The sequence below is a fragment of the Phoenix dactylifera genome, chromosome 8 (genome assembly GCF_051530095.1).
Source record: "Phoenix dactylifera cultivar Ajwa chromosome 8, Ajwa_hap1_PhDact_Kaust_v1.1, whole genome shotgun sequence".
Lineage (NCBI taxonomy): Eukaryota > Viridiplantae > Streptophyta > Magnoliopsida > Arecales > Arecaceae > Phoenix > Phoenix dactylifera.
The window spans coordinates 30169426-30190803 of record NC_143197.1 but is presented as its reverse complement, the minus strand read 5'-3'; the positions used below and the strand labels follow the sequence as shown (position 1 = coordinate 30190803).

The following is a 21378-nucleotide window of genomic DNA, read 5'->3' as shown; positions in this document are numbered from 1 at the left end:
GAAGACGGCGGCGGCGGCGGCGTTGCTGATGATATACCGCTGCGCCTTCATAGCCCTTGAAGGCGCAGCGGTAGCCGAGCCCGGTGCTTCCCGGCTCCTGCCGTGTTCTCGAATCTAATGTTCTGGGCTATGAATCCTGGAGCGCTCACAGCTGCACGATCGGTAGTGCTACAACATGCCATAGATTAGAACAATGATGGTAATCGCTGTCCCGAGTTTAAACAGGCTAAAGAATCGAATCGGTGGAGTTTAGTTTAATACAAAGAGAAGAGTAGAGTAGAGCTCTCACCAAACGAAGCAGATCCAAAGGTGGACCAACCATCATAGTTTCTGCGATTGCCGGTGATGATCGTGTCGAACATCGAATCTCCAAGTATCATCAGATTCTTCTTCTGCCTCGGCACCACGACATGTTCCTCGTATATGCCTTTCTTCCCGTAGATCACGTAGCGCTTGTCGCTGTAGTCGGGTGCAGACCTGACCGCCTCTGTTATGGTTGTGAAGTTCCGGTTGCCGTCGGTCGCAACTACGACGTCAACGCCAGTCCCATTCACAGGGGATTCGATGAGTCCATGCAATGATGCCATGGCATCGTAAGCTACGATGCTGATGTTGCTAGAATCAGTTGGAGCCCTCTCGATCGAAGCCTCCACCATCTTCACGCATTGCTCATAGATCAGCTCGAAGAAATCGGCGACCTCGAGGAGCCCTCGGAGGCAGGTGTCCTGATTGGTGAGGGCGGCGGTAAGCCATGCGACCACATTGGCCTTGCTGCGCGCGGTGATGCTACCGTTGCCCGAGACCGACCCGAGGGCCCAGTGGAGCTCGTCGGATGAGAGTTGGAGGAGCTGCAAGCAGTCGTTGATGGCATGGCCGAGGCGAGAGCCATTGACTGCGCCGACAAGATTCGACATGATGGCGGTGGCCTTCTCGACCTCGTCGATGGCATTCCTTATCGAGTGGAGCGTGATGGAGTTTGGTGAGGGGGAGTTGGTGGGGGGTGGGGAAGAGATGAAGGGAGGAAGATGAGGAAGAGAATAAGCGGAGTGAGTTTGGATGGAACGAAAGATGAGACATGTAATTATTATTATACGAAAGATTGATATATGTGATATATTTTCTTAAATGAGATGGATATTTAGGGATGTATATTTATGTGTACATATCTATGTGGATTTATTTTAGCTTGTGTTGAATAGTCACTGTGAAATTTTATAATTTTTGCCCGTATTCTGGCATTGTTTATAGCTATTCTTTATTTTAAATTTACTTCATCTATATCGACGTGAGGTAGGAAATTTTTACTAGACTGTAAAAGTCACACCACATCTTTCATTTTACCTTTTCAAAGTTACCGGATGCGTAGTTGGCTACAATTGGAATCATAAGGGAAAGAATAAGTAGATAGAACATTAATGATACCAATCAAATATTATGAATTGAGATTATTATTATCTAATTATGTTGAAGTTGTGATGAACTTTCAAATCTTACATGTTCATGACAAAGAATATGCACCTAACTCGAACTTCTTAATTTATTTGAAGTAACAATGGAAATGTTCATGCAGGTTGCTACAATTTGCTATTTAAACCTTCGAAGGAAGAAAAAAAAAAAGGAAAACCAAGGGACTCGAACATGCGACATCCAGAAGGAAACATTATCACAACGTAGTCCAATGTAGCTGGCCTACATCAGCCATATGCTAATAGAAGGTACTGATGCAAGCATGTCATTATAGATAAAGAGTGCTTCCATAAAAATAAAAGAGCCCATCTCGATGCGCACATTCTTCCGGAGCATTCATGATTTTGTGAAGACAAAAGGGAGATAGCATAGCAGAGGAGCATGCAAAGAAATCACATATGGTACATCATTTTGTCCCAACTTCACCCAAATCAACATTCAAATCAGCATAGCAAATAGCACGCATGGAAATTAAAAATAGTACAACGTATATTCTGCTGAATTTAAACAAACTCCCCTACATCCATAGCCATGTCAAGATACAAGAGAAACTGTGCTGCTCATGCTCCGAGCCTGGCTGGAAATAAATTACATCTGCCCAAGAATCAAATAATCATATAATCATTACATGGAAGGAACAAATAACAGACTATTTTCCCCCTACAAAATTATTCAGAACTTAGAACATATAGCCATAGTTGTACTTAAAACAAACGTTTTTGTCGATCACACATCAGGCTGGAAGTACAGTAAATCTGCTCAAGGAGACAGCTTCTGAACAGATCCGACCATCATAACTAGCTCTTCAGAAATGACTCAAAATCCTTCAGAAAATTGGGGCAAAAATAAAATGATTGAGCATGACATTTCTCAGTTAGCAGGCTGGTTCTGTGGGTTCAAAACAGCCAGAATCTGCATAAAGGAACATCAAATCTCTTATTAGTATTCAACTATTCATCTGCATATCAAGAACATTTTTCAACATACCCAAGGATGTATATTGAAAATTTTGTATATAAGCATGATAGCATGCCATCTACCTTGTCTGTGAACTCGCGAAAAGTCCGTCCTTCCATGGCCCTAGTCAATTCCTGTGAATAGGTGAAAGGTACTTTGAGCAAGTTAAGGACTAATATTGAGTTAACAACCAAATAGATAACCCCATGGGTCTAATTTCAAACATTTAAAAGTCAATTTCAATTAAGAGGAATAGACCAACATAAAGTTGTGGTTGTGAATAAACTACATTTTCTGGCTTTTCAGAGCTGTCAATTTTCTGTATTAATTTACGTAGCTCTCCATCCTTTAAGGCACCTAGAATTTCGCTGGATTCCACTGCATGCAGAGAAATGTCATGAAAAGAGCCATGTATAACCAGACAAACACGAAATGGGAAAGAGAATTAACATGTCAGAAAATGCAAGCAAACAAAACTGTCATGCTAGCCTGCTCCTAAAAAGTAGATACAGAAAGAAAGAAATGAATACATAAATATATGAGTTAATACTAGATATATTTAAAGAGTGACACAAACAAAAGGCAGCCCAAATGAACTAGATTTGTTGATACCTATCAGGACATCAAATTTTATAATACCTTATTTACTTAGAACAAACTGACACTCACTAGATATCTGAAAGTATATGATGATACCAGAAGATGTTATGAAGATAGCAGTAGCCATCAACTTAACAAAAGAGACTGTAAAGACATCTAATGCAGCATCGTTTTTACAAGCAAAGTATGGCTGCTCCATTATCATTGAGTCAGGAAATATGGCTACAGAGGGCCTCCAAAAGTCTTTTTCACCTTTTATGTTACCAAAGTGAGGTTATAGAATGTACAGAAACCAGCTTTTAGATGGCAATCCAGAATTTATGGGTTTTGCACGACCCCAAATGATTACTCCACTTTCGGGGCAGCATCTGATCAAAACTTATGGTTAAGTATCAAACAAGCCTATCAATGCTCCTAGGGTTGTCCAACTGTTGCAATATGTGCCCCACATGGCAGCATAGATTATGTGACACATTTCAGGAACCCGAGGAAATATGAGAGCATGTTGACCCCACCTACCCACTTTTTGTCACCTTCTGCAAGAAAGCAACTCATAAAACAACTGGTTTGCAACAAATACAAAAGCTGAAGACCATCGAAAACAGCTGGTCTGAATTCATCTTTCAGAAGCAAGACTAGGAAGTTGTCCTGCCAAGTTCTAAAATTACAAAATACACTCATTTTGCACTAATAAGGAGATCACCGATCTCCATATTACAAGTTTTATTAGGCAGATCTCTCTCTCTCTCTCTCTCTCTTATATAGCCATGGTAGCAATCGTCAACGAGATATATCCTTGTAGAGGAAAGAAAACAGGTTTACGCAAAAGTGCACGAGCCAAGACAACTGTAAGCGCAGGTTTTCCACCTCTACAAGTTTTGACAAAACCCCAATTACCACCAAATTACTTATATTGTAGAGAACTCTCATAGCAATGAGTTTTCTAGACTCTAGAGGTTGAAGTGCTGAACACTTCATGGCAACTGGACACATGGGCACATGGCACAGATGTCAAATGTCCAGGAGAAACTAATCAGCAAACATAAAGACAATTTTGACCACCAAAATTCAACATCAACCATAATATATTTCAAAAATAATACATCGTGGGTTCACAAATATGCAATCCAATACGTTTGAAAAGGAAAAGCATGATTATATTATGTCAATATGATCTGTGAAGCATGAGAAAGAGTAAGTTCTAAAGCTTGACATTAAAATAATGCACATAATTGAATCTGCCATATAAAGCCAGACAGCAGTACCTATAGATTGAAATTGTTCTTTATCAACAACCCAGTTTGGTTCATCTACTTGATATGATCTTTCAGGTAGCTTCTGGACTGCTGCATAAGATGAAGAATATAGACATGTACATGAGGTCATGTTTGGAACAAGTGGAATCCCTTCACAAGTATATATAGCTGACAATATACTTTACTGCAAACTAGAAACTAGCGACATGCAGTGCATGTTTGAGTAAAGATAATGAATAACATAAAATATACAAAATGAAATAATTAAAAAAATTAAATATTAGATTAAAATAAAACTTAAAAAACAAAATAAAATAAATTTAAAGCAAAATGAACATAAAATACAAATAAATAAAATAAACCAAAAAAAGAAAATATTAAGAAAAAAATAAAATATTAGAAAGAAGATATCTGACAGACAAATGTGATCAGATCAACTATTACTCAAACAGAGCTTATTTTTCCTTTTTTCTCATGTCCCCAGTGGAGACAACATGGCTCAGCAAACATGGCTAGATGTATGGTGGTCCAAGTGCCATGGATAGAGTGTTCCACAATCTCAATGGTCAACAATCTCATCAACACTTAGTCCTGCCCTAATCCCATTTAATCAAAGTATGTGCCAACTGTATTGTGCCATGAGATTTTTTTAGAGAAAAAGATAGCTTTGAGGGCTTCATATTGGGTGAGCTGTCTCATGATTCCTCAAGTCTCATCTCCCATCGTCTTCTTAACTAGCCAAAGGAAGACTGAAATGGGAACTTCGAGATATGTGTCAGAGGCAAGCTCTCCTCAAGATGACGATCTTGGTGGTGACATAGGGCACAGCAGCTAGTTATATGAAACCCTGTCCTGTTTGGATTGGGGATCAGAAAGAGAGGTATTGGAACCCTCTGGATCTGACAATGGAGAGCTTAATAAAGTTAAAACCACTAAATCTAATTCAGAATTTCAAAGTTTCCCCTTACATCATTTGCAATGGACTAGGTTTTCAACTTAAATTATAAATCCAATTTTATGGTTAACCATTTATAAATGGACCCGATGTTCAACTTTGAAGGACTAATTCTCTTATATTCCTATGTATATACAATTATAAATATGCCCATGTCATTGTGCTTGAATTTAACAAAATCGTCTGTTGATATAGTTGGAGTATTTTTTTTTTTTTGCATAAATTGTTTGATACACCCCCTTTCAGCAAACTTATCTCTTGTTTCTCTCAAAGAAAAAGAGTTACATGATGAAGAGGGAGTGTAAATATCTATGGAAAAACACGACACAATATTTTTTATTCCCAAATGAAAAGGATGGCAGCATATTATTAAGAGGTACGACTAAACATTTTGAATGGCTAAGAAAAAGGAAAGATCAATTAGAGAGAGTGTGACTGGTAGTAGTCCATATCATGTAGGCAGCTATACTAGAAACTAGAAAGTGTAGGTAGAGAGAGGGAGGGAAGGAGAGATTTCACGAAGGATATCAATCAAGAGAGAAAATTAATGGTGCCAAACAAAGAAAGAAACCTGATCTGGAAAGAGAGAGGTAGAAAGAAGGAAAGGGAAGAGACATGGCCCATCCTAAGACCACAAATAGAAAGGAGAAATTAGTTCCTTCAGGATATCAACTAGAGAGCATTTTTTTCTTTTTTTATAGTAAATCTCAAAAGTTCATTCTTTTTAGGTAGGAAAAATTGCTGTGGACAATCACATTAAAAAGGAGGATAACAAAATCGATGCCCAAGAAGAGTGAAGATAAGTAATTTTAGAAGCATAGTTATAAAAACTCAATAGGACCAACCAGGTCGATAGAAAAACCAGTGAATCAGATCCCTGGCTGGTCCAGGTTTCACATGGAACCAGAAATGTGGTTGAACCAGCTGGGAACCACTGACCTGACCCCATTTTTTAGGAAAAATGGTGAACCAAGTGGGTCAAATAAGGGTGAACTGGCTAGCTTTAAAAAGTTTCAAAAATAGCGATAAATGCATGGTTTTGTAGAGATTCAAACTGTTGATCATGGTTTGCTTGGAATGCTCTCAATCAATAGGACAACAATTCATTGCTAGGACCTTAACAAGCGATAGAAATTATATCTAGGCTTAATGTTATTCAAAGATGCTATTTACTCAATATTTTTAATCATCAATTCTTTCCAATAAACAAGAAAAATAATCAACTCCTTTTCTCTATGGTGCAAAATTAAAGATAAAATATATGCTTCATTTTATGCATTTGGATACTTTTAAAGCTTTACTATTTAAAATAAAAATATCAATCAATTTTACATATTTTCCTACCTTATATACAGCTTTGATTGTGTTTTTTAAAATTAAATAAATCATGATTTATCTATTTATTATGTAATTAGAAAATAGTGTAGAATGTAAATCAGTATGTTGTATTATTTAAAATGAAAAATCATAAATATTTCTCATTAAACAAAGAAAAACAGATATAAATAGTTGTGCATATTTATAAGTTATAGCTAATTATGTACATATTTTGATTTTTTTAAATATTTTTAATTATAATCCAGTCCAACTAATTAACCCGGTGGTTGGACCAATGACCTCGACAAATAAACCCTAGGTAGGTCATCAGTCTGGTCTTTATAACTATTCTCAGAAGTTCTGGAATGACATATATAAATTTCCAAGTGATACATATGCACGTGCACACGCACAATAAAAAAATGATAACTAATAACAAATGAGAAGGAAAAATCATATCTTAGCATATAATAAATGTCTGAAATTTAGAATGAACAATTTGATGTACAGAAATGAATGTAAGTTTAAATATATGAAGTTACATAATTCTTACTCAATTCTTCCTCAGGGACTGATTTCTTGCATGGATTTTCTGCATCAATCAACAAAGAAATTCTCAACAATGGGCAGAAGATAAAGAGAAATTACATGAAAAAGTGAAAAAGTATAGTGTGATAGTTGTTCAGAGTATAGTGTATACTGCAAAACTGCAAGAAAACAGTTTTTTGAATGATAAGTTAATGTCCAATTTTTAAGGAACTGCTTGCTATGAGTGCCAAATGGATGTGGAATAACCAGGGATATTTGATTGTAGAACAAGATGAGCTACTCTCTCACTAAGTCATCAGGCACCAAGGGATAAATGGATTACCATGAAGCCTCAAACAGGTTCAACTTGCTTCCAACATGTTTAGGCAAAAGTTGTGTGTACAGGATGGTGCCAAGTGACCCAGAAAGAAATCAATGGCCAATAAGAATTTACAATGATCTACACCCTGAATACTGTGTTTTTGCACTATGCATACCCCCAGATTGATTAGAGCAAAACATTGTAGTTCAACATTTTAGGGTTGAAGCAAATTTTTGAAACTCTTTGAGCATAACAATGCAGGAAAGTGAAATTGAAAAGGGCAGCACCTTTATGCTTCTTGAAACATCCCAAAGAACAACTGCATGTTCAAAAAGTACAGAAAACAACATATCAGTAATGTTGCAGAGCTAGCACTTCAAACCAAAATATTTCTCCTTAAAAGAAAACATTAAAACAGATTCCAACTCCAAGATTTAAAAGTTAAAATTTCGTGGGGCAATGATGAAGAAAAACAAGCATCATAGCTAATGGTAAACTAAAAAGAAAAACTTGGATACCCAAAATACTTGATATCATGACCTAGCCTTATCAATATGTTGGCTTTTTGGAACACAGTCTTTTTAGCCAGATACCAAGAAAAACGGAATCAACAGAAAAAAAACATATGATTTGATGGGCTTTTTAGTTATCTACATATGTTTTATACAGCTGTGACCTACAAGAATACAAGTTTAGTTTCTTTTTGTTCAACTTTAACAATTTATTATGCCCCCGATTTTTAATAATTCATTCTTTCTGAAGTGAGTCTACTCATTGTTATGGTCGTATGGAAATTATCATCCTTCCTAATATCTCCATTTTGTTATTTCCATTCATAATTTTGTTCATCCTTGATATGTGCTTTTGGCACCAATGATTCCTTTACCCGAGAAGTCCATATCCATGTACAGATCGAAGTACATATATCCATATTGACCAAATTTTCAACATGATGGTGTAAATCAATGTTTAAACAACAGGATTCATCAAATTTTTGCTCCATCATGATACTAGAGAATGTCAATTTACATCAATAACCCTTAGCTTTTCCTTCCTCAATCAGACAGCACTTTCTCAATGATTTGAGCAATTAGCTGTATCTTTCTCTCATATGAGCACCCTTTTCACCATCAAAAAAGATAATATCTTCTGTTCACTTCGTAGAATCATCAAAAGAAAAATAATCTCAGCTTGAAATTCCATCTAAGGGTACGTCCTTGATCATATAACAAAATCAACTTAAATGGTTCTCAATAACCTATGCTCTATCAGCTCTACCTATAACAGCAAGCATAAGCTCCCATGAGTGATCTCTCTAAATTTTCCTTGTCAACTCGATCACCATGTGCTCAATTTGTCAACACATTATTTTTCTTTGCTCCAGAACCTAGATATCGGGCCTATTTCTTGCTAACACACGTAGTTGTGGCAAGACTTCTTGTTTATACCTAGAAGCGTATTCTTTCAAGGTCATTCCATTTCTCCTATCCTTTTTCACGTGCCACAACTTCTGCTACTTCTCTATAAGGTTAATCATTATATATCTAAGATGAAAGCGTCCTGAATACTAACAGTCTAACGAAAACTGCACATCTATAATTGATGCGAAACAACAGAATATCCCATGTTTTCGTCGTCTAAATTCACAAAACAGGAAGACCCTAATGTTCTCCAAACCTCCTTAAAAGAAAAAGAAAAAGAAAAAGAATTTATAATCAATAGAGTTAAAAGTGAAACTTTTAGCTATTTGATCCATAAATCCGAACACAACTAGCTGGGACAGTTCTGGATGGCTACGCTTATGACTCCGCCGATTAAAAAACATAAGAAAAAAACCAATTTTTCTAAATAGAACTATTGCTATGAGCTGAAATGAAGAGAGAGAAGAGGGGGGTTAGGGTTTAGGGATTAGGGTTTTTCTTACTAAGGAGCGAGGCAGATGGGGCATTTGTACTTGGATTGCGCTTCTTTACAGACCTCACACGTTCGAGGGGCCATGTGTCCCCGCACAACGACTCCTCGACGGCCTCTGGTGTTTGATCGGTGAAGAAGCGATTGGAAATTGCAGTACTCCTCCCACTGAGGAACGGCGCGAGCGAAGATTATGGCTCCAGATTTTGGGAGAGAGAGAAAGGGGAGAGCGAGGAAAGGAGGCGAGGCAGAGGAACGCCGGAGGGAGGGAAGCGAGGAAACAACGGGGATTTGCCTCGGTTTCGATCGATAAAAATAAAATCAGAAGTAGTCGGTCCGAAACTATATAAACAGCATAAAGACGGCAACTAACATGCCGACTTTATATAGGTAAACTCTTCTTCCAAACCTAAATAAATTCAGCACGTTATTTTTGCTATTTTTGCTCCTAGTTAGAGATGAATGGATCACAACCACCAATCTTTCGCACCCATAAAGCCAAGATGCAAGCAATTGAATGGTTATACTTTTTGAAAATGGCGCACTATGGTGGCCTCTCTTTTGGGTCTAGGCTCTTATAAGAACAGATAGAAAAGACAATAGCCGTTCTTTTTTCACTACACTAGAGAAGGTTCTTAATTGATGTTTTGCGACATGGGTATGATGGATTTAGTGTATAAGGAGTTGAGATTACTTAGGTTATGCCTTTTTCTCCTTTTTGACAGATTATGTTGTGTCTTTTTAATCATATTAAGCCTCTTGCGTCTCTACGTAGCATTCTCTCATTAATGCATAGTTTCTCTTACCAATGGATCATCTCAAAACAATTAATAACCACTATACTTAAAATAAAGGCTGCAGATCTAGACTAATAAGTTGTCATAGGTTACAACTAGCAGCATTACGCACCCATGAGCATTGGTGGAGAGAGGTTGGGTTCATATCAGAAGTTCAAAGAATGTCCAATTGAAGTTGGGTTAATAATATGGAAGACATATCAGACCATAACAATAGCAAGACAATAGCGTGATTTGATATTGTTACATTTCACAATAAATACTATTCAGCTAATATGAAAATTTGACTTTCAAAAACTTGATTTTATAAATTTGATACACAAAAAAGGAGAATCATTATTTTTGGTATATAACACTCATTAATACAGAAGAAAAAAAAACCCTCAATACTGGCTATATTTAAATATCCATTATATGTAGTATGAGAAAATAATTAAGGCTTTTGAAACCATTTTAATGCATAGAGCAAAAATAAATTATAGTGACCACAATTTTAAATTTTGCTATGCAAAAGAGTGAAACAAGTGAATGCCCAGATGTCAGTGTGGCAACCATTTTAAATTTTTAATTGCCTTTCCCATTTCATGCAGCTTATCAGCGCTCCTGATCAAGGTGGCATCAAAATATTGCTACATACCATGATATTAAGTAACAAGTCTAATTAAGGTACAATCATAAGACTGCATCAGCCAAAGTAAAACTGCATTTGTCGCTTCACAATCCACTAAGATAAAGACAATGTAATGGCAACAAAAATCAAATTCAAACAATTTATCAACTAAAGGATTACAAACATCCATCAAAATACTTCCTCTTTAACCATGTAGATCCCATAAGCCACAAACTGAGAGCCAGTGTATATAAGGGTCCACCATTTCAGAGGAAGAGACAACAACATTCTAAGTGACAAGGAGGCATGCTAAAATGAATGCTAGAATGGAAGAAATAAGAGTAGCTCAAACATGGTAACAAGTGATGAGATGATTTCTTCTTTTTTTTTCTGTGAGAAGAGATCAAAAGATTAAAATTATCTCATATCCGGTATCTGAGCAGAGGATCTTTGAATGGGAAGCGTTCATGATAAATCCTCCAAGCATATTCCTCCAGAGTAAATGTTCGAAACTTTCTTACACCATCATTACAACCTCCATCACCAGCATCAGCAATACTCTGGTCACAGTCATCTACTGCAAGTGGCAACAATGGAGAGATGACACTATCCAAAGGCAAGGTCACCAACAGAGACAAAGAAACGCGGCCAGAATCATTGGAACCGTCTGAGCGCAGGGAAGTGCGTTGAGGTCTACCCCTCACCTTTTTGAACCTTGCATTGCTCCAAACCTTCCAAGTAAAAATTAGAGCATGTGTCACAGATCTAAAATGCTGCAATAGAATTTGGACACGGCATCCAACCAGCCTTTAATATGGATACGGCCTACATGTTTTTAGTTCTCAGAATTTAGTTTTGAGAACATGTCATCTTGGTTAGTGTAACTATAAATCATGCCTCTTAAAGGAGGAGATATTTCTTTCGTTATGTGCAGTGGTGAATGGGCTAGGTTGGGCAATGAAATGCAAATATGTGGCTCAGATATCTCATTAAGCCTGAAAAACCATCAGCATTTAAATTTCATGCATACATATACTGTTATATATAGTACATATTGAATAATTATTGATAACTACTATGTCATGTTCTTTATTGGTGCATTTTATCTTCTATCATGTTACAGACTTATTCCTCTTCATAAATTAAAAAAAAAAAAAGCTACGAACTGTGTGTGGAACCGTTAAGCAGTTTGTGGTGGTCTTTGATTGTGACAGAGAAGTTTTATCTATATATACGATCATAAGTGTTAGCTATACATGATGGATAATGTATAGAATTATAGTTTACTTGAATAGCTTTTGCTAAACTGAGTAGAATAGTGATTCTTTTTTTTCTTTTTTGAAATCTCCACGAGTGGCAGAGTAAGCATGTCCGCCAGTCACGGAATGAATGCAACCTCGGCCAGTTCTTTCCTTAGATATCGATTTGACTATCAACCAACCATGCCTTATTCCAGATTAAAAAAGAAATGGCAGTTTGGCTACAGGATAAGGAGGATAATTCCAGCTTGTTCCGCACTATCCCCAAACGAATATGGGGATTATTACAGGAGGAAGCTTGGGTTATCAGTCGAACTCACCTGAGCGATATCTCCGAGGGTGACAAGGATCGAGTCAGCACAAGGCTCGACGGGAATCCACTCGCCTGAGTCCCCGAGCACCCAACTCGGCTCTCTCCACTCCTTCATCTCGTACTGCAGGCTGACCACATATGGATAGCATTTGCTCTTCGTCGTCGTCCCCACCTCCATCCCCTCCTCTCCCTCCCCAGTACTCGAGCACTCCGAGACCCACATCAAACACCTCGCCTTCCTCTCTCGAAACGGGCTTTCGGGAAATCCTCCGGCGATCGAGGACAGCATCTCCACCACCTCCAATCCCACCCTCTCCAATCCCTTCGCATACTCCACCAAAGATGGAAAGGATTCGAACCCATCCCAGCCGGCTTCGAAGACAAAGATCGAATCTTTGTCATCGGACTCGTCGCCGTCGTCATCGTGATTGAAGCCCAGAGAAGAAGGATTGGTGGTCGCAATAGTGCCAGAGTGGAGGAGGGATTGGGATTCCAGGAGGGCGGACGCGGGGAGGTGGGAGGGGAGGCCGTGGTCGGCGAGGTGGAAGAAGCCGACATCGGCGGCGGCGGAGAGGAGGAGGTCCGGTCGGGGTTCGAGAAGGGATATGATAGGAGGAGAAGGGTTGGGGGGATGGGAAGAAGAGGGGGAGGAGATAGGGGAAAGGCGGGAGTATTTGGAGAAGGAGGAGGAGAGGCTCGGCGTGATATGGAGTTGGTCGAGGAAGCGGGAGAAGGCGGCGTCGGCGTCGGCGGAGAGGGATTCGGACACTTGCTGGTTTGATGGTGTCGGAGGAGGAGGCGCCGGGGTGTGGCCGTGGACACCGCCGCTACCCTGAAGTTGGTGGCGGTGGGTGGAAGTGTCGGCGGCGGCGACAGCGGTGGAAGTGGAGGTAGTGGAAGCCATGGGGGAGTGCAAGGACGGAGACAAGACTGAGTTACGCTTCCAGAAATATTAGATGAGACTAGGATCCAAGGAAATCCACATGCATTCCTACAGCAACCTATACTAACTTTTCATAAAATTTTGCCAATATAATGTCGCCACCTTGCTGCGGTGGTAGACTTACCTGTCCTCCTTTGCCAGTGGAAGTCAGTCATTCTTTTGATTTTTATATGCTTACATATATTTTGGAGGTTTGGCGAGTGGGTCGGAGGTCAATAGCCATTAAAGCTTGCATAGAATATACATGACCTCGTCCTGTCCCCATCGCCCTTAATTAAAATTTTTCCGAGGCAGAGTGGGCGAATTCATAGTTATTAATGGCGACGGTTACGTTTTAGCTTAGCTGGGGTTCTGCCACCAGGTTGCAGGGCGGCTTCTGATGTTTTGGAGGTGGAAAGGTGGGCAAGGCTGGCTTTTCTTAGAGAGAGGTTTACTAGTTATATACTCTAAAGCAGCTTGGAATAAAAAGACTGACTTGACCAATAAGATAATTACAAGATAAGAGACACGGGTACTCTAAATGGGATAGTTTGATGCTTCACTTACTCCCCAAAGTTTATTTATATTTCGTGTTAATCTTTTTTTTATTTTTTATAATGTAAGTGAAGGCTATTGGGCTGAGTCCCAGTAGCCATCAAGTTTTATTGCAAGATGTAAACATATAAAAATTTCAAATAGCATACACAGATTCAGCTGTGAGAAGAGGCAGAAGAAAAGCATCCACCAAAGAGAAAATTGGGCTGGCATGCACTAAGGGGAACACTTTCCTAGTTAGCAGCTTATTTAGGGGGATGTCTTCTCTCGATTTATTATCGATTAGCTGAAGGAATAAGAAATTTGGTAAGCATATGGGGGCCACAATAACCAGAATATTGTACTCAATAATCAGGACATTTGGTTTGAAATGGATCCACCACAAATCTACAATTGGCTTTTATTCAACTCTCTCTCTCTCTCTCTCTCTCTCTCTCTCGTGCACATTATGGGAGCCTGGCTGGTGTCACATTTGTCAACCGCAAATGGGCGACAAAAAGGCTTATAGACCAAATCTATCTCATAAACCTTTCCACATGAGTGTAAACTTGGTCTTTAGAGCAGTTGAACGTGTCTTGGGGAATAGAAGAAGAATTGAACGTACTATGGATTTTTCTTTCTTTTGGGGAGGGGTGCACAAAGCATATCCCTGCTCAAGCACAAACTAAATGCTTTAGTCATGTACAGTTAATTAAAATAATAAAGATACCATATTGTAGCATGATTATAACATATTAACTACAAATTTGTTTATGACCGTAGCCAAATAAAACTTTTTCATTTGCATCGCAATGCTAGATGCCTAGACCTTTAAGAAATCCAGGGTCGCATGGATTAGTTGTTTTTAGAGAAATCCAACCCAGCAATAAGGTTAGTCCAAAGAAAACTCCCTCTACAAAAGGAATCTCAGACTGCCTTCCTCACATCCCTCCTCTCGTTCTCCTAAAGGTCTCAATCTGTTCATCTCCCCCATGCGATTGCCAACCTCAATAACCCAAATAAGAGTGCGAGAATTGGTACTGGATCTTGGCTCTCATACGAGTAAGCTAAGTGGCTTCCATCCTCTCTCTCTCTCTCCCCCCCCCCCCCCCCCCAATTTCTCCTTGAACCTGATAAACAATAAATCATGGGGAGAAGACTCTAATCCAAGAAATATATCAGAAGACCATAAAAAGTTCTGACGAATGGAGCCATGGACCCTTATTGTCAATTCTGTCCTACTTTACCATCCGCTTTAACTATTGCATAAAGCCATAAAAAGTCCCACTTATGAGTGCCCTGTGTGCATGTTTGTTAATCATGTATTCATGCAAGTATATGTTGATTAAAATTTAAGATGATGATGAAAATCCACAACTGGGTGTCAAGGGCACCATATATAGCAACGAAGTTGGTCGCAAATCCACTTTGCATGTTGGGTTTCTGATGGTGAGTGTTCTGTTTGAGTTGATTTTCTTTGTGTATTCTTGTTCTCGTTTTCGTACAAATATTAACATTTGGTGAGGATAAGAATAATGATGTGTTGCTGCAGTTGTGATTCTTCTTTTTGCACTTTTAGTCACTTTTCTTTTTATTTCATTGTCTAATGAAACGACCCGTGGCATACCACCCTTTCCAGGAGAAAGATAGACTACAAAGGATCATATAGAGGATCTAGCTGATGCAATCATCACTAATTGTTGAAGGCACGCCTTCAAAAGCAATGAAAGCAAAAGCAAAAACATCACCTCTTTCGGTCTTGAAATATAGTTTTATTTTTTGGTTAATATAGATGTTGCCGTATAGAGTAAATTCTCCTCGCAGCTATATATCTTATACTTGACAATAAAATGAAATTTGCTAGGATGGGGAAAGATATATCAACAGTGGAGAGAAATTAGCTCACCGTGCGATCTAAAACATCTTCGAGCTTTCATCAATTTATCAAGACTTAAAAGCATACAGTCACTCAAAGAGAGGCTCAAGAAAGTTAATGCAGACATCCTAGCCGTAGCCTCTTTTGAAAAAGTGAGTGAGTACATAAAGTTTGATCATCTCTAGTAAGCCAGCACATCCTTTCCTAACAAAGTTTTTCGAAATTTTATGAAATCATCATCTTTGAAATGTTAATATATGGTGGACAGCATGTCCCCAGAAGGAAGCCAACAAGCTTGAATTACTCCTTCCAGGGTCCAAACATTCCTGCAACCTAGTTCTAACATTCCACCACCAACCATAGGGGCACTCCAGCTCCTGCCTAGAATACAATGAACCACAATTGCATGGAAGGGCAAAGTTGAACAAGAAGATACTAATAGAGTGCATTATACCATCCAAAATGGCATACAAGATAGCCAGTGCTTGTAACATGGGTGTCATGCGAATCCTGTTATGCTAACTCATAATCCCACTGAATGATGCTGAGTTAAATTAGCTCAGGATACATAATGCTGATCTACAAGGAAGCCTGAGTGCAGAAAGACACAAGGACCCCTAGTTCAAGCCAGGTCACCGCTGTGGAAGCTCGCCTCTGGGCTGCTTACCCTTCTGGAATTCCATCCAGAAACTTCAAAGCATTAGATGGAGGTTCTTTTTCCTTTTTTCCAAATTGAAAGCAAACCAATACTAACATAACTTGTACAGGTATACTTTTTTTTTTCTTTTGAGAAACAAATATTATTCTTGATCTTTTGGCTACTCTACTGTTCTCTGTTCTCGATTAATAAGCTAGTATTTATTTTTGAGATCCTCTAGCATTACTCTTGGAAAAATGTTCAATACAATAAAATGGTTTTAGAGGATCATACCTTTGTATCCTTCAAATGATACTTGCAATTCAAGGTACTCTCAACCACAGGGAATACTACTTCTGGAACAGTGCAGCGAGCTCCCCTTTCTCTGCCATGGAGGAAATAATATCACATCCTCCCACAAGCTCCCCTCCAACAAAAACTTGAGGAAAAGTTGGCCAGTTGCTGTACTTTTTCAGCGTCTCCCTCAACTCATAGTTGTACTCCTCATCAAGAACATCCACACACTCAAAATCCACACCATGGGACTCCAATATCCCCACCACCCTCTGTGAGAAGCCACATTGTGGAGCGCTCCTTGATCCTTTGATGAATGCAACAACCTTGTTCTCCTTAACCAGTCGATCAATTAGCTCCTGCAGTGGGACTGTGAGCTTAACATGGCGACCAGGTGTCAAACGCAAGTCTGGTTTCTTCTGAGGCAAGCGGAACCAAGTGTTATTTCCAGTTTCATTGCCTGGAGGGACTTTCCCAGTGGCTGCGATGTGCTCTTCCATCCATGATTTCCAGGCATTGGTCAGCACTGTCCGATCAGGTGCAGCCTCATCTACTAGCCCCACCTACAAGGATAAGGTGCAGAGATCTGAGTAACATATTGTGGATAGTGATCCTACATCAAATTTGTGCTCACTGGTGCATGCCTGGAAACTAGATCTTTAGCTTAAGCTAGTAAGTTTGAGTGCCATTTTTGTCCATTTCTTGTTATTTAAAGATTTCAAGGCTTTGACATTTTCAACCACAGAATTCATTAAATTCACACAGTGATACGTTGCAACTGCATAGAATGGACACAAAAGCAATCCGTATGATGTTCAATTCATGCCCCTAATTCCCTTCATCATAGCCAAGTCCACTCTGCTGTGATATAAAAAATGAATGAAACTACCAAGATATACAGATAGAAGTATTAATATTCAATATTCTTGATTCAATTAAGAACACTCTTAGACGATGCTTTTGGAAATCAAAAATGCAATTTAATCAGCAAAGTAAACATTAAGAACATTTTCACAACCATATCACATAAAAAAGTATCAAACAAAAGCTCTGTCAGGTAAAACTTATGAATTGTACTATCTTCAGCATGAAGAGATGTGAATCAAATTAAGACAATGCAGTATGTCTAAATAAAAAAAAAGGAAAATCCCTTCCTTCCATCCATAGTTTTATTTAAAGATATAATATGTGATTGTGTGTGTGTAGATATAAGCCACATTTCATTCAATAGTTTGCCTAGCTGGGAAACTAAAAGAATTTGATGAGCATCTCCATCACAAATAGTCATTCTTGAGAACTCCAAGATGATTAGAATTATATTTTATAAAGTCAAGAGCGCACAATGTTTTGGAAAGGAAGCTAGTTCCAGTAATATAAAGAGAAATTAGGCCTTCATTCAGGATATAGTTCAAATACAGCGGAATGCATCGCAGACAAGAGAACCTAGAAATGTGCAGAGAAACTTTTAAACATATAGGCATCGAAATTAGTGGGACCACAAAAAGGTATACATAGTGCAACTTGGAGGGTGGAAGTAAAATATGAGGCAAAATTGTAATTAGATTTGATGGCCAAATTAGTTGTTCAGACAAATAGATTTCACTACTTATGAATCTAAATTCTTCCACAGAGTGCTAAGATTACAATGTATTCAATAAGATTAATGCAAGAGAATATAATGGAGAAACAGTCCTAGTATTTTTTGTGATCGCTGACTGCCAACAGTAATAGGAAAATCATATAAACTAGTTCAGCCACGAATTATTGTATGCATGAGTTTTGGGTACGGCCCATACCCCATGCACATTAGATGATTTTGTTAAACATTTAAGATTAAATGAATGGACGTTACAACCAAAAGGATTAATTATATTAATCAAAGGTTAAGAGCAGGACTAGTACATGGCAAAACGAGAGTGAACTATCTGAGAAGAATTTTGGGAGGACAGCCCCAAAGACAAGTTGAGGGGGGTAAGCAAAGATGAAGAAAAATTCACAAAAAACTAAGTACAGAAAATTTTAAATGACTTTTTTTTAAGAATATTTTTGATTAGATAGGAAGTATCTGGTATCGAGTTTGTTGTCTATGTCTATGTTGCATGTGTAATTATATATAAACTTTTGAAAAGGAACTTGTAATTATAAACCTTTACGGCGCGGCAGAGGTCGGGGACCGACTTGGCGTGGGCGGCGACGCTGGCCGCGACGTTCCGAGAGATCCCGATGAACTGGAGGCCGCCGTCGCCATCGTAGACCCCGTAGACGCCCGCGGCGGAGGGGAACTTGCCATCCAAGCCCTCGGGCCCCTTGGGGACAGGGACGAGCTCGGTCTCTGAGAGCTTCCCGAGGGCGGCAGAGACGACGAAGGGAGCGGCGGCGGCCGCGGCGGCGGACGGGCGGCGCCTGGAAGAGGAGGAGAAGGAGCGCAGGGACGCTGCGCGGCAAAGAAGAGCGAAAGAAGAAGAAGGTAAAGAAGAGGAAAAAGAGGGGGAAAATTTGGGAGAAGGACGAGCAAGGAGAGGGGAGAAAGATTGGAGTCCGCAGAGATGGAGGGATGCGACCATCTTTTTCCTCTCTCCGCCTTCCTCTCGCCTCCTCGGGAGAAAATTATAAGGAATTGCAGATATGGTGAAAGATTTTATCTGCACCCAACACGTGTCCTTATTATGATTGCACCCTACCTGGCACGTGATATGCACGTTATAGGTATTAAATAAGTATTGACTAATCACTAAAATAGCAACTATATTTTTATTCGTCTCCTCTAATATTAAATGTTAAACACGGGCCTTCTGGAAGGTAACCCATTAATACTCTCAACTCAAACCCGTCCTTACTTTCCAAAAGAGGACACATTTAGTTGGAGCATTTTAAATCCTGTCCAATGTATCTCGGCATCGAGCGAGAGTTTTGAATCATATCCGTTAGTTATATCTCAGCATCCACAAATCTTTCCATGAGAGAAACAATCGATCTTGTCACCAATCTATCCAATAATTAATGTCCTTAAATGGCCTGATACCGTCGGTTCTTTATATAGAGACGTGAGGATGCCCTCTTTTTATCAATAACCAAGTTCAAAAGGCTAGAGCTGAGGTTAGGGATGAGATCCAAGTTGTGCTCTGTTGGTGTTTGGTGGCTTCTCCTGTTCTTCTCTGACATTTCAATCTGTTCTGCTACGAGACTCCTTCCAGTTTTAGGTAATCTAGTTATTTCATTATTATTATTGTTGTTGTTGATGACGACGATGATGAAAAGAATCTGGATTACACAGCGAGATAACCCTCCAAAATTTTAATATTTTAATCACTAATTTGACAATATTAGATTTACAGTGATGCATATAAAATATTTGCTAGTCTCCGTATCTCTATAATATTTTTGTGTATTCAAGACTTTTAACTATCCATAGACCGAGATCCATCAAGAGACTAAAGGCCTCGATGTTTGATTTAAAATTTTGTTGGCGTTAAAGTAGTGTGCTCAAGCTTTCTAAACCCTAAAAAATTTTGGACTCATTTCTTTGTATTGTCCTTGATCATTTTTTATTTATTTATTTATGTTTTTAACCCCTTTTTTTTCTATCCATCTATCTCCTTATTGTTTATATAATAAAGATATTTGCTAGAGATGTCGTTTTTTAATTTATTTCTTTAATTTTCTCTATTCTCCTGAACAGGAGAAGATACGAAGGCACATGCCGGCGATGTTGGCCCACTACCCAGCTCAGGCGACGGTCATGATGGAGACAGGTCTCGAATCACAGACACTGTTCACGATTATACTGGGGATCCTCCCCCGCAGCTACACAAACCCCCACATAGTCTACCGGCGGATGTGATGGCGGCGAACCGCGTGTACCATTCTGACCCAAATCCAAGCGTGGGCCCACCGAGGTTGGGGCTCCACCCTCGCCGCCCTAAACGCCCTCCACCAAATGAGGGTCTGCCACCTTGCACGATGCCCCATTGCTGAACCTTGCATGGTTATGGATGAAAGGAAGCACGTTGGCAATAACTAGCTTATGAATAAAGGAAACTTGCTTTAATTTCTTTTTTCTTTTATTATTGATAAATAATCTAATTTTTGATGGTATATTTAGTTTTACCTATACCTGGCACCGGTTTGATTTAAAGTGCCACTATAAAAAATCATAGAATTCGCTAAATTTTAGTAGCATTTTAAAGAATAGCAAAAAATAACATCTTGCGCTGCATGTACGATAAATTGCTAGATATCGGCTTGTAGCTTGTTTTTATTCTTTCTAGCAATTGAAAATATCTTTTGATTGGCATATTCTTGTTCGTTCGAGGATCTTGGCCTCTCCATCAATTAAGATTATTCCATTAAGAGAATACATTAATTACGATTCAAAATAAGGATGCATAAGGTTGATTGAACTAAGAGTCTCGGATTCTATTAGATTTTATATTAAAAACTATAAATTATTTAAATAAAATATATCATGTAAAAATATTAATATATATATATATATTAAATACTGCTTTTAGTTTTAAATTTCAGCATAAATGAAACTAGATGTATTAAAGAACATGTAAGAAAATATTATATGCAAATGCAAAAATATATTGAAATTGTTAATATTTTCAATTTTTTAAATAAAATAATTTTGAAAATATCGTAAAAAATAAAATGAAAGTATTCATTTGTTATATTTTTATTGAAGAGAAAGGATGAAACTTTTATGAAAACATATTATAATATAAAATATTTTAATAATTCTAGTGCATGGAAACCAGTAATCCCTATTTCAAGAAGCTAATTGCTTCACTAGTCATTCTACAATAAGTTCTAATAATTAT

The 21378-nt window shown here is 38.5% G+C and overlaps 3 protein-coding genes across 9 annotated transcripts; all 3 read right to left on the bottom strand.

Moving 5' to 3' along the window:
* Window positions 1-102: 102 nt before the first annotated feature.
* Window positions 103-10725, bottom strand: LOC103718267 (pectinesterase/pectinesterase inhibitor PPE8B). Of its 5 annotated transcripts, none has more exons than XM_088703498.2 (7): window positions 9327-10725; window positions 7690-7721; window positions 7106-7144; window positions 4290-4367; window positions 2687-2802; window positions 2508-2558; window positions 1810-2379 (listed from the first exon to the last, which is right to left on the bottom strand). In XM_088703498.2, the coding sequence occupies exons 1-7, from the start codon at window positions 9398-9400 to the stop codon at window positions 2338-2340; spliced, it is 432 nt and encodes a 143-aa protein (XP_088559624.1). In that variant the 5' UTR covers window positions 9401-10725; the 3' UTR covers window positions 1810-2337. The 5 variants fall into 5 exon arrangements, with proteins under 5 accessions (XP_089781220.1, XP_088559624.1, XP_088559623.1 ...); XM_088703497.2 differs by having other exon boundaries at window positions 4290-4370; window positions 9327-10437; XM_039124962.3 differs by having other exon boundaries at window positions 2508-2578; window positions 2714-2802; window positions 4290-4370; window positions 9327-10436.
* A 126-nt stretch (window positions 10726-10851) lies between these two features.
* Window positions 10852-14413, bottom strand: LOC103718258 (2-oxoglutarate (2OG) and Fe(II)-dependent oxygenase superfamily protein). Its single transcript, XM_008806990.6, has 2 exons — window positions 12300-14413; window positions 10852-11451 (listed from the first exon to the last, which is right to left on the bottom strand). Exons 1-2 carry the CDS (start codon window positions 13194-13196, stop codon window positions 11143-11145), a joined length of 1206 nt encoding a protein of 401 aa, XP_008805212.4. The 5' UTR covers window positions 13197-14413; the 3' UTR covers window positions 10852-11142.
* Window positions 14414-16044: 1631 nt separating this feature from the next.
* Window positions 16045-19163, bottom strand: CXIP2 (CAX-interacting protein 2). Of its 3 annotated transcripts, none has more exons than XR_016396296.1 (3): window positions 18703-19163; window positions 16556-17118; window positions 16045-16314 (listed from the first exon to the last, which is right to left on the bottom strand). XR_016396296.1 is itself a non-coding variant. In XM_008806974.6 (2 exons), the coding sequence occupies exons 1-2, from the start codon at window positions 19117-19119 to the stop codon at window positions 16612-16614; spliced, it is 924 nt and encodes a 307-aa protein (XP_008805196.2). In that variant the 5' UTR covers window positions 19120-19163; the 3' UTR covers window positions 16355-16611. The 3 variants fall into 3 exon arrangements, 1 of the variants encoding a protein (XP_008805196.2); XR_605797.6 differs by having other exon boundaries at window positions 16045-16295; XM_008806974.6 differs by lacking the exon at window positions 16045-16314 and having other exon boundaries at window positions 16355-17118.
* Window positions 19164-21378: the final 2215 nt, after the last annotated feature.

Excerpts from the sequence above, each read along its gene's own strand:
- LOC103718267 (XM_089925094.1), bottom strand. The coding sequence starts at position 914 with ATGTCGAATCTTGTCGGCGCAGTCAATGGCTCTCGCCTCGGCCATGCC.
- LOC103718258 (XM_008806990.6), bottom strand. The coding sequence starts at position 13,196 with ATGGCTTCCACTACCTCCACTTCCACCGCTGTCGCCGCCGCCGACACT. Across the intron at positions 11,452-12,299 it reads CCCTCGGAGATATCGCTCAG|GTTTGGAGCAATGCAAGGTT; the intron begins GTGAGTTCGACT and ends TTTACTTGGAAG.
- CXIP2 (XM_008806974.6), bottom strand. The coding sequence starts at position 19,119 with ATGGTCGCATCCCTCCATCTCTGCGGACTCCAATCTTTCTCCCCTCTC. Across the intron at positions 17,119-18,702 it reads ACCTCTGCCGCGCCGTAAAG|GTGGGGCTAGTAGATGAGGC; the intron begins GTTTATAATTAC and ends TTATCCTTGTAG.